General features: G+C 33.9%; 4 protein-coding genes across 5 annotated transcripts in view; 2 read left to right on the top strand and 2 right to left on the bottom strand.

Moving 5' to 3' along the window:
• Positions 1–12,495, bottom strand: part of LOC142345701 (signal recognition particle 14 kDa protein-like) — a 335,593-nt gene that overhangs the window by 76,091 nt on the left and 247,007 nt on the right. The gene's annotated exons all lie outside the window — the stretch shown is intronic.
• The window catches only part of LOC142345700 (transcription initiation factor TFIID subunit 7-like), a 266,429-nt gene that overhangs the window by 51,635 nt on the left and 202,299 nt on the right, over positions 1–12,495 (bottom strand). The gene's annotated exons all lie outside the window — the stretch shown is intronic.
• LOC142345698 (serine/threonine-protein phosphatase 2A 56 kDa regulatory subunit gamma isoform-like) overlaps positions 1–12,495 on the top strand; it is a 316,862-nt gene that overhangs the window by 17,744 nt on the left and 286,623 nt on the right. The window lies entirely within an intron of this gene.
• Positions 5,192–12,495, top strand: part of LOC142345697 (uncharacterized) — a 95,776-nt gene continuing 88,472 nt past the window's right edge. For both annotated transcript variants that reach the window (XM_075397942.1, XM_075397943.1), the window contains exons 1-3: positions 5,192–5,989; positions 6,273–6,484; positions 10,567–10,691. In XM_075397942.1, coding sequence (XP_075254057.1) covers positions 5,710–5,989; positions 6,273–6,484; positions 10,567–10,691 — 617 coding nt within the window. In that variant the 5' untranslated portion in view covers positions 5,192–5,709. The remainder of the gene's footprint in view (positions 5,990–6,272; positions 6,485–10,566; positions 10,692–12,495) is intronic.

Raw genomic sequence — 12,495 nt, forward strand, 5'->3', positions numbered from 1 at the left:
CTTCCTTTATGTAGCTCCACAGATATTGATAGAATTTCAAGAGCTGAAAAGCTAGAGGTTTCTCTCGTCCTGGGGATAATGAGCAAGCTCCACTTGATAATTAGTGGCTAAGGGCAATTTTTGATCTCGACACCATGACACACATCGGTTCGACGTATCACAGAAAGTCACTTTTTTCTCTTCGCCTCATTTTTGAGTAGAAAATTCTAACAAATATGCAGTTAATGCGTCACAGTAATTATTTCAAAACGAACACAGAAACCTACAATATTAATAAAATACTAGCGCTAGCAAAGTACATTATCATCAATTATCTTCAACTCAAAAATAATTCGCTTCAAATGCAGAATTTTAAGCCATATATCTATACATCTTCTTCAATTTATCAATTAACAATTTCAATTAACTCTGGTTTGTATCTTTTTTCGTGCTGAAAATACAATCCTGATTATTTCTCAATCAGTTAAAAACAGCTTGTGAATTGCCTCAGCTTCAAATGTCAATGCCGATCAGGAACTCGGTAGCAGAGCTGATCTGCTCTAGTTGTTTTTTCGGTCTCCAGATTTTGAGATCCTTCAACAACATTACATTACCGGCTGTCAAAATTTTCTCTGTTTTCTGATTTGCAAAACCTTGTTTTTTAAATTTTCATAGCAGCAGCAATTTGTTTCTAATGAGAATTTTAACTGTGAAGAAGTGACGCCGGAAAAATCAATTTTTTGCTAGTGAAAATTTGGTATGATGGGCATCAGTATAAAGTTGGGGTTGATAAATTTTTCTCAAAAAAATTTTTCGAGAAAAATTGCGCATCTAGTCTATTATGATACTTATGAAAAAAGGTTACTTATTTGTGCGAAAATTTGCGAATTATTCGAATAATCGACTTTAAAAACTAGCATCTTCTGACGGGACAAGTGTCAAAAATTGCGCATCCGAGCCTATTATGATACCCAATTAGCCTAACACCGACAAAAATAATCTTTTAGCTATGTCGTGACTTATTAATCCGTGACGCAGTAATTTTGTTCGGTTAACTAGCAGGTAGACAATAGCATGCTTAATAAATTTCGAACCTTTCACAAACCTCTGGAAGATTATACGTGCACCCGGGCCGAGGAAATTGGCCAAAATCATGTAAGATCAGCGGCAACTAGCGTTGAAAAGTCGGAAAATTCACCGCAATTTTCTTACATAATTTTGCGTTGAATGTGTTGAATTCGAAGACAAAAATTCAACGCATTCAACGCAAAATTATGTAAGAAAATTGCGGTGAATTTTCCGACTTGTCAACGCTAGTTGCCGCTGATCTTACATATGTAGCGGTGAATGTAGCGTAGATCTTACATAATTAGCGTTGAATTTAGCGTAGATCTTACATATTTTAGCGTTGAATTTAGCGTTGGTCTTACATAATTAGCGTTGAATTTAGCGTAGATCTTACATATTTAGCGTTGAATTTAGCGTAGACCTTACATATTTAGCGTTGAATTTACCGTAGATCTTATATAATTAGCGTTTAATGTAGCGTAGATTTTACATATTTTTGCGTTGAATTTAGCGTTGATCTTACAAAAAATCAAAGCGTCCACATGAACTATTAACCTCCAGTTGCGTATAGGACTCGAACTGCTGACTTCCTGTTTGCTTGTCGCCTCTTCTACCCTTGTGCCACAGTACCTTGGTATCCTTAAGAGCCGCAATTCTTATAAAGTGTAGATCTTACATATTTTGCGTTGAAATTAGCGTAGATCTTACATATTTTGTGTAGATTTGCGTTGATTTTGTGTAGTTTATAACTTAGCATATTCAATGCATTTACCATGTGAGGCGCACTGGGAAAAATTTTTTTTAAAAGTTTTGAAATACTTTTAAAAGTTTTGAAAAAAATGATTTTTTTAAAATAATTTTTTCAAAACTTTTAAAATAGTTTTTTTAAAGGTTTTGAAAAAAATTTGAATTCCTAAAATGGTCTGAAATGGTTTTTGCACCGTAAGAGAGCACTCAAAGGTTATTTTTTGCTGACTTCATTTTTCTCTCCTGTGAAATATAGGGGTCGAAACAGTGAAAAAATTGACTTTTTGAAAAAAACTTGAAAAACTTTTGAAATAGTAAAGTGGTCTGAAATAAAATGGAAATATTAGCGTTGAATGCGTTGAATTTATGTAAGATCAACGCTAAATTCACTGCTAAACAAGTAAGATCTACGCTAAAATTCAACGCTAAATATGTAAGATCTACGCCAAAAATCAACGCAAAATTATGTAAGATTAGCGTTGAATGCGTTGAATTTGTGTAAGATCAACTCTAAATTCTACGCTAAATGTGTAAGGTCTACGCTAAAATTCAACGCTAATTATGTAATATCTACGCCAAAATTCAACACAAAATTATGTAAGATTAGCGTTGAATGCGTTGAATTTATGTAAGATCAATGCTAAAATTCAACGCTAAATATGTAAGATCTACGCCAAAATTCAACACAAAATTATGTATGACTAGCGTTGAACGCGTTGAATTTATGTAAGATCAACGCTAAATTCAACGCTAAATATGTAAGATCTACGCTAAAATTCAACGGTAAAAATGTAAGATCTACGCCAAAATTTAACGCAAAATTATGTAAGATTAGCGTTGAATGCATTGAATTTATGTAAAATATACGCTTACAGATCTTACGCTACAGATCTTACATAAATTCAACGCATTCAACACCAATCTTAATTAAATTTGCGTTTTTTAGCGTTGACACCTCGGCCCGGGCGCATCCAAATAATAATTGTAATGATGCAATCACAAAAAACTGATTAATTATATTCAATACCAAATTTAATTGACAATATATCCCAACCAATAGAGAAAATGAGCGCAATGCAAAGGCCAGAAAATTTTAGCGTAACTAAGTCGGCAAACAAATAAGAATTTATTGAGTTTTATACTGATGAGACAGCCGACAAAACTCCTCAAAAAATGAAATTGACAGGCTACAAGGGCTAATTGCAACCTGCCTTGGCGTAAGCTGTAAACTTCTTCAAACAGCTTTAAGGAAATTCAGAATCTTCTATAAACAACTAATATCTTTCCAAAGAACTTGCAATTTTTAACTCACTTTCGGAACATATTTTAGAGCAGAATTTCTTGCAAAAATCAAAAAATCAAAAGCAAATAGGTATATCGATACCTCGGATCTCTCATGCAAAACGATTGCATGAAAAAATTTTGTTGGAAAGCAACTACACGATAGATGAATCGATCGTGATAAAAAAAATGCGCAACTCTCTCAACCAACAAAACCTACTGCGCAAAAGATGAAAAGGAGTTTTGTAACCTCATATGAATGCCAAAAACAATTTCTGGACGAAAAAGAAGAAATCAATTACAATCCAAAAATTTTGAATTTGGACATATTTTTTTGGTCCTCGTCTTTAATTGCATCCCTTTTGGTATGCGCTTTTTTACGGCATTGATTCACATTGCATTGTTTTCAATGACTCTCTTTGAACTTGCAATTTGTCGGCATTGACCTTTTAAGAGAGCAAACTTCGGCCATTGGCGTCCCGATATCTATTCTCTTATTCGTGCTGCCCTGGATCTCTTAAACATACTCATCGAGAATTTTTTGAACATGATCGTCACTGGACTCATAAATCTGCATTTCGCCTTTCGATAAGCACAGTGCATTATAAACTGTCAGGAAGTTTATATATATATATATATATATATATATATATATATATATATATATATATATAGGCAAAATGATTTGATTCGGACGTAGCACAATTGAAAATCTAATGAAAACTATCAGAAGTCTTTGAATGTTCGTTAAAACACAATCTCTGTTGAAGTTTAGGAACATCTTTTTGAAGATAAACAGATATTTTAGATGTTTTATATCTAAACCAGTCTTTCTAACAATGACGTTTGTAACAAATTTTTTGCCTCAAACAAATTTGTGGATGATCACCAACTAGAAGCAGATTTTTCAGCTGGTGTCCCAGTAGTGCATTGAAGAAATTGTAGCATAATTGATCGCCCAACTGAGCTTAGAAAAGACTCTCAATGAACATGAGTTAAGGGGATGAGAGAAAAGCGATTGTTTTGTTAATTTGTGTATTGCAGGTCTAACGGTAGTACTGCACAGATGATTTGAGGATGCTTTGAAAGAGATGAGAGGCCGTCGCCATTTTTGGCATCCAGGCCCAAATATTTGAAGGGCTAAGCTGATCAAACAATCACTGACAGCGGAACATAATTTTTGACCTGTTGTTAGCACAGGAGACATATCAAACACCTCAGATACAGCACAGATATCACAAGAGTGGATATGAGGAGAAAAAAGTCTTAAGAGTCGGAATTTATGATACTTCGCCAAATGAAGTAAATGAGGACCCTCGTATTGACAAAAACAAGAAGGGTCACTCCAGAATTGATTGCCTGGGATATTTAATTTTGACTGGCCAAATTGAAAACCAAGATCGACAAAGCTACTGACCATTTATTAGCCGATAAGGCATCATTAATATGAAAAGAATTTTATTAAAAGAATTATTATACAATTTTAGCAATATTATGATAACTTTAAGCCCTGAACTAACCAGAAGACTCTTGAGCAACTTTGATTTGTCAGATGTTTCTTATTACTGAAAGAGTATTCAGACGAAGAAATATTGAGAAATGTTTGCTCAATTTGCGGCAAGTTACTCTATAAAACCGGGTTAAGTTAATTTTACTTGAATTGTTTGGCCTTCGAATTTATTTCAGAAAAAAAACGACACTGCAATCGAAGAATCAATAAATTTAAGCAACAAAGGATGATCCGTTTTGACTCCTTTTAGATCAAAGAGGGACTCCCCTTGACGGTGACTTTTTATTACTCTTTCACTATTTGGTATCGTTTTGATAACTGCAGCCAGATTGTCGATGCCCAGATATTTTCTTTTTATCCAAGCAGTCATCAATAAACAAATAAAAGCAACTTATACTTTGTTTTGGTTTCAGACGTTGCTCAAATTTGGAATTCAAAAAGAATTTCTTTTACAGTTTCCGCTTAAATTTGCAGTTGCTGGTGTGTTGTTATTCATCTGACCACAGTTTTAAAGTTTTACAATTTTAATTAAAAATTCAAAGATGAAAGCTACAAGCAGCTGATTTATTGTCATATCCTGCTTCACTTTATTACTCAGAAACCAAATCATACGAAAAAGTATTGGAACACCTTAATGAAGGTATCTTTGTTCATGTAAGATCATAATACGTGTAGCTATAGTGAAGCTTGCTACCAGTTATTTGATATTTTGTTAGATCAGTTGCCTAGAAATATTTTTGCGCAGTTGTTTGTTTTAGAAAAGAAACGAAATCGCCATCTTATACGAAGTTGATTATGTTTTGGAAGATTATAAATCTTTTATGAAGAGTTTGTTTCCATCCTCTTTTTGTGTTCAGAAAATGTTAAATCCACAAATAGAGGCTCATTACTGCTAAAAAATAATTCAAACTTTCTTAAATATTATTACTTTTAACTTAATTATAAGTTATAAAGTTTCATTGTCGACATACTATAATTTGCGTCAAGAAGAATCACCGTTAATATTTTTTTCTATTCCCATTTCAAACGGATGATATTTTTTGTTCAGATTTATATATTTTTCGTTAAATGCGGTCTACATTTTCCACTTTTTCTTAGATTTTCGCTGGTTTTCAATTGATGAAATGTGTGTAAACATCGTCAACATCGGACTTTTTCTGTTATTTTATTCATTTAATCTCGCTTTTTCGAGTGAAGATTTCTTGCATTATTACATAACTCACACAAGCAGTGAAATCTTTGTGGACTTTATCAAGGACACAATGTCAGCTGAGTCTGCGAGGTACTGTGGCCTCTACTGTATTCAGTTCACTTATTGCAAGTCATTCAACTACCACCTCAAGTTCCACATGTGTCATCTTCTGGTCACAGATTCCAGGCTACTTCAACAGGAAGATCAACTTGGTTAGTTCGTGGTTTTGGGTGTTGTTAATCGGCTCCCAGGTTGCGGTCAAAGTCTCAAAGGGATGCTCAAAGGGCATACTTTGTTGGATGGTTCAAAGAACAACTTAATGTAATTTGTAAATATAAAACTTGACAAGAAGCTGTGACTTCGCAGCGTAATGTTGCTTTTATTTGATCAAATTTGCCTTCGGCTTTATGATAACGTGTACTGAACTTAAAGTTCAACTAAATAACGGTTGCTTTTGAGATATAAAATTCCATATTGTCTCTAATCCTTTGACAGGTCCCTCGATCTATAAGAAGGGTCTGGACTGGAAACACGGTGAACCCCATCCCTCAGTTCAAGGCTGTGACTGGGAAGTGAGTGCGAGAGAGTGCTGCTTCATCTACCTCTATGGAAATGAGACTACACACAACCTTACCTCTCAGTGGAGTCTTCCCACGAACAACAACATAAGATACGCTGTTGATCTCGTCATAAGGACCACTAATGAGGCTAGCAGTTATTACCTTATTAAATATTTTTTATGAAACGTTAGTTTCTATATTAATGTTTTAAATATGATCACAGCAGGTGGTTTTGTCCTGGGAGGCTCTGATCAGAGATGATTGTGGTCTGGCACCTCGTCCTGGGTAACCCAGGGTACCCCGAAAAAGCTTTGAGAACTTCTTTCAGACTTCTTTAAGGCAGCACAGCATAAAGTCGTTTGATTGTCTGAATTCCCTTTTAGATTAAATCGCTACTTGATAAATGAAAATGTCATGTTGATTTCTGCGAAGAAAATTCAGATAGGTATAGATGATAATATCTGTTTATACTTTGAATATATTATTTCAATGCTAGATGCACCTTAATTAACTGAGAAATGTTTCCTTTCGATAACCGACCCGTTGTTCCGGATTACATCCCGCAACGAGTGAAAAGCATGGATACGGAGAGTGGTCGTCAATTGTCCACATAAGTTTTTATTCCTGATCACAATTCAATGTATTTGAAATGTGTCCAGGCAAAGTCGTTTTTTGAGATCTGTTCACACATTTCCATGATATTTGAAATCAAATTGAAGTGATTATTTCGTTCACGCCGAAACAGGAAGTGGAGCGAAAAAGAGAGTGATTTTGCGGCTTGAATTTTGTCAACCAATTTCAAGGTAGATCGAGAAAACGCTGTTAATGATTGAGTGGCTGGTTTTATCAGTACGTTTTCTTGTAGCTTTTTCTCCTACTGATATTTGTCGCACTTGTCTCGATGTTTAATAGTCACCCTCATCTTTCCAGCTGAAAATTTCGCGAGCTTTCTGAGGGTTCAAAGAATTTGAAATGCGTTTAAGGAATTGTCGTTTTTTCTTTTTCAAAAATCTGGTCACAATTTTGTTAATTTTGTGTTGCTGATGAGAAGTCAACATGAAGTAGTAATCATAGACACGCTGGTGTAGTAAAAAAGCAAATTTTTTCCGGATTTATAATTTTGAAACGGCTTTTAGACCGAAAAAATGATGAACGAATAAAATTTTCATTTTTATCAATCTTCTTTTCACCTGCGGTACTTTGGCTTCTGTTTTCAATTTTTACTCCATGATTTTCTCTCAGCATGCATTTAAATGAGAAACGTTTGATCTACTTATGAATATTTGCAATGGATCAACAGCTGAAAACGCAAATAATTGTTTTTTTTAAAAAAAAAAACTAGACGCTATTTGTTATCATGAAATAAAAACAATTTTTTGTTTTTGATTGTTCGTCACCAAGTCTTTTTTATGCGACATTTAGTTGGCTCCCTTATAAAACACAATTCAGCTTACTTAATGATTTGGACCACCTATATGCAATCATTATCAGTACTTTAACAAGTACAAAGCTCTAATGGTATTCTAAAGGGTTTGCCGTCTTCTGAGAGGAGTACTCAAAAAAAGATTCAAAAATGTTGGTGGGGAACTTTGTTAATTTAGTGCAGGGTATAACTTTTGACTATTTCAACTTGACATTTTCGCAGGTATTAGCATTAACTAGCGCTTCACGTTGGGGTTTCTCCCTATACGTACTCGGTAAAATCATGAGGTAATAAAAATTTTCATAATCGAAAACAACTGAAAAATTCCAGAAATTTCGCATACTTAACAACATGCCTATCAAAAATGAAAGAAGTTCAAAATTCAAAACGCAAAGTAAAATGCGTTCTTTTTGTGAAGCTGTACGTAGCATCTGTATTGGTGTAGTACAGTCCTAGAGATCAAAAATGAAAACTCACTCGGATTTTATGGTCCATAAACTGGCCATTAATTCAAAAAGCATTCCAAATTTTTTGTTTCGTCAATCAAAATTTATTATTCAATTAAGAAAAAAACTTAAGTCTGGAAAAAATTGATGATTTTATAATACTCTATGAAACAGAATCTATAACACTTTTAAAAATATGAAGTTGTTCATTTTGTCTTTTTCTTTTACATGATACAAATTTCAAACTCTGATTCTTCTCTTTTATTTAAAGTACAGATTTGATTTATTGTGATGTTTTGAGCGCTGGTTCAATTTTTTGCTTAGAAAAATTTTGACCTCACAAAACAGTTTTTTTTTCAAAAATTGTCAAACTAATGGCTCTTCGAGAAGTCACCCTCTACGCCTTGTTTGGATCGGTTGGTCAACACAAGTAAAGAGCTACTTTCAAGACCACTTTGCTTAGTGACTGGCTTCATTTCGACTCGGTTTAACAACATCTCAACACTGCTTGCTAGACAATTTGAAATTAAAATCAAAATTGGTCTTCGAATTATTTCTTACATTCAATTTCACAACGTTGAGGCAATTTGGAAAATACTTTAGTAATTGTTAAGATTTGCCAATTTTATTAGCCGGTTTTTAGTTCCTTACCATAATCATGTACGTAACAGCGTTAGTTTTAAATACTGATTTAAAATCAAATCTTTCGGTTTTAATGAACTTCACACAATCCTTCAATTTTTAGATGAAATTCGCACGCTTTTCTACTAGATGTTTTGGCTCAGTGAATTTGTGTCAATAAACAATGGTCTGATTGGTATTCATTAGTTTTCTAATGAGACAATTTTTAAATCATGTTATTATTTTTGTTCATATCTACCTGTTTTGACTACTTCTCGCACAGTAATTTTATTAAAGATATTTTAGTAAGTTTTTGGAATGTGCTCTCTTTTTCTGTGCTGTTTTCTTGTCTTGGCATTTTGCATTTCTAATGATAAGTCTCCTTGACTGCTAAGGGAGGCGTTTGTGAGCTTCCTTACTAACTTTAATTTAATTGTGATGTTTTAAACCACTTTGAAGAAATTTGTATGCTAAAAGTATTGGCAGATATTTGGATTTTGCCGTTACGGTAGATAATTTTGTTGTTCTATCTTTTAGTGTACTAATCAAAGGTCACATTGATAAATTTTTTCATGTATTTCCTAAGGAAGAGAAGTTTAATGGGTACCAATGATTTCAAGTTCCAGTTGCCTGTCACAGATTCTCTGACGCCATTCATTAGAAGATCGATATGTTTTTTTCTGTAATTTCTCTTTTTGGTTTTATAAAAGTTTAAAAAAGGCAATAGTATGACATCTTTTTGACATGTCGGTTTTAAACCGTATGGCATTCACAACACTGTTTTCTTAAAAAAATTCGAAAAAAAATTAATGAATAGGTTTTTCTTTTCAGATTTTTGCTTGTTTTGTTTATTTTTCCGCGTATTGGTATATGATTTGCTGACTATCAAGTTCAAGATATGCCTTGTTATATTTTTATTCATTTGTCCAAAAAATTGTGCTCTGTCCAATTTTTCCGCTTTTTCGGTATTTTTGGGCAATTTTTCCGAGTTTTCTCAGATAATTAATCTTTCATCGTCGTGATTTTGTACACCAATGAACATCAGAACAATCTGAAATGAATTCAAAACTATTTTTAAAATAACCGAAAATAAAAACGGAATAAACCCATCAATCATTCATTCCAGTTGTAAAAATGAAATCATTGTAATGTTGAAAATCCAAAACCTATTTTCCAATTGTATTATTATAATAATTGTTTTTTTTAAAACCAGCGAAATTCAAGCGATTAGAGTCACTGCATTATAACTTTTGTTTTTTAATCTGGTCTTTTTACGTTTTTGTACGTCACCAAAGGTTAGTTTTGGAATTTTTGGAGCAACGCACAGAAATAGCCCAGCCCTCTTGTTTTATTATATAACCACCTTGCACATAATCCAGGGTGAGACCTCAGACCCTGAACTAGTATGGGTCAGATGGTGGCCGATTGGGGTTCGAGTGTCACCCGAGCTCATAGTGTGTTCAAATTTTTGGTTGCGCTTGGCCCATACCCTAGTTTGTTCTTGCCCATACCAGATTTGGCTGATTCCGGCCCGTGACAAATTTTGTCTACAATTTGGTCTCTTTGGTCTGGATGCCTTTTCTGGGTCTGTTCTGTCTGTCTTATACCAAACTTTGGTCTGTTTGTTCTGACCCTTGCCTATATTCAGATCTGTTTGGCAAGGCACAGACTCTACGCCAGGACCGAACAGGCAGAACAATGGGTATGCTATTTGCTAAACTTTCAGTTATTGTGTTCAGAACTCAGTGTGCATTACGGGAACATTTCCAGCAGAGACAAAATATGACGCAATAGAGAGCTCTCGAGTGAAGACGTACATAGCAGACTCACTCATTCCAGGAATCAACTACACATTCCAGTTATCGTTAGTTCGCAATTATTTACTGTTCTCGTTTCTTTATTACTAGCCGCGAAGTGATAGCGGCTATTATTGGGGACATCATGATTTTTTCACGACTAGTGAAAGTGAGTGAAATTGCCATGTGAACTAACTTTTTCTGAGCGAGAGCAAACTTTTGTTCATGCGCTGCGTTCAATGAATGAATTTTTGACTTTGAAAAGAGTTTTTGAGAGATTAGTGCGTATAGATGACAGTTTTTAGCCGTGTTTTTGTCCATTTGGCCCAATTTTTTTTTATTGTAACTTGGTTTTTGTAGAAGTAAATTTTTCATCAATGCCGCATTAATATGCAACCATCTGAAATTGACACCACAATATTTCTGAGAGCGTAATAATGCAATTCAAGTGAAAAATTGAACCATATTTCCCATTTTTTGTTAATTTCAAGCTTTTTTTCATCAATTTCTTCGTTTTCGGCTCTTTGAGCGGATTTTTTTATACCAAATTAAAATTTGGCAAATTTTTTTTTATATTTCCTGAATTAGATGCCACTTTTCCACGTTTTGAAGTGAGGTGTTTTTGTTTTACACAATTGTACACAAACTATTCCGATTTTGGCGGTTTTTGTTACAGTCCTATAACTTTTTTTGTTTGTACTTTGAGTTCATTTACCATAAAAAGACTTTTGGTGCACCATCGCTGTTTCGGTCTTGTTTTCTTGCTGATTGAATTGGTTTTTGCAATAACACTTTAAAATTCAGTCAAAATATTTGACTTTTTCAATTTCTGTGATTTCTACTGCTTTGAAGTTACAATTTGTGCGCGTGACGTCATTTGTTCTGCTTTTATGTCAATTGCGTGTTTTACCTCAATCAAAAAATTACTCCTCAACGAACTTCAAATTTTATGATAATTTGCTAATTAAAGGTCAATAGTGTGCATCTAAGTAGTGCCAAACGTATATGCCCCAATTCTTGAGTATTAGAGTCTTGAGTTTTTGATTTCGAATTTTAATTTTGAAAAAGTTCCACTAGGGTTTTCCCTTATAGAGCATGTGTGCCTCTTGAAAATCTCTTGAATCTATCCAAAAAGTCTAATGGTGTATTAAAGGACTGGTGGTCAATCTGTCTCTCTTATTTCTTTAGGTTTTATCAATTCATGGAAAGCCACTATCGAATCGTCTATCGCGGATGTTTTCCGGCCATCCGCCGGCTATTTTACAATGCACACGAAGCTAACGATAGTGTGCATTTTTTTCAAAATGAAACAAAAAATAACCCAGATGAACCCTTTTATGGTTGCGGATTCATAGGATACTAAAGCATTCTGATATTTTCCGTTTGCCCCCCCCACCTTATTGTGTGTGTATAATTCGCACCCAACAGACCCACATATCATATTTTTGCATAATGATTTACTATAAAAGGATCGCATTTTCATATGGACAAGGTAGGGATATCTTTTTGTCAATCAATATTGTTCGAGCGAATTAGAAACAAATATTTTGAATCTGATTTTCAACTGTAGTGGTTTGACTGCCAAAAAACAACAAAGAGTTGAGCAAGGAGAAAGTAGGCATTGTTCTTATCACTGTGACACAATTTTACTGTGACACAATTTGACTTCAAAAATCATGAAAACGTGTGAACAGATCTTAAAGAAAACAAAATATTGAATTTTGCTCAGGAAAAAAATAAATAAGGCATTGTTTCTTATAAAATGTCTCTAATAGATGTCTTAATTGCGCTCACCAAAAAATAATATAACATCAAACAAACGTCTCAAAAATTTGAGATAGTTATTGCACTTCAAAAAGATGTTATAGCTTG

This window comes from Convolutriloba macropyga, chromosome 9, assembly GCF_964194025.1.
Source record: "Convolutriloba macropyga chromosome 9, txConMacr16.3, whole genome shotgun sequence".
Classification (NCBI taxonomy): Eukaryota; Metazoa; Xenacoelomorpha; order Acoela; family Convolutidae; genus Convolutriloba; species Convolutriloba macropyga.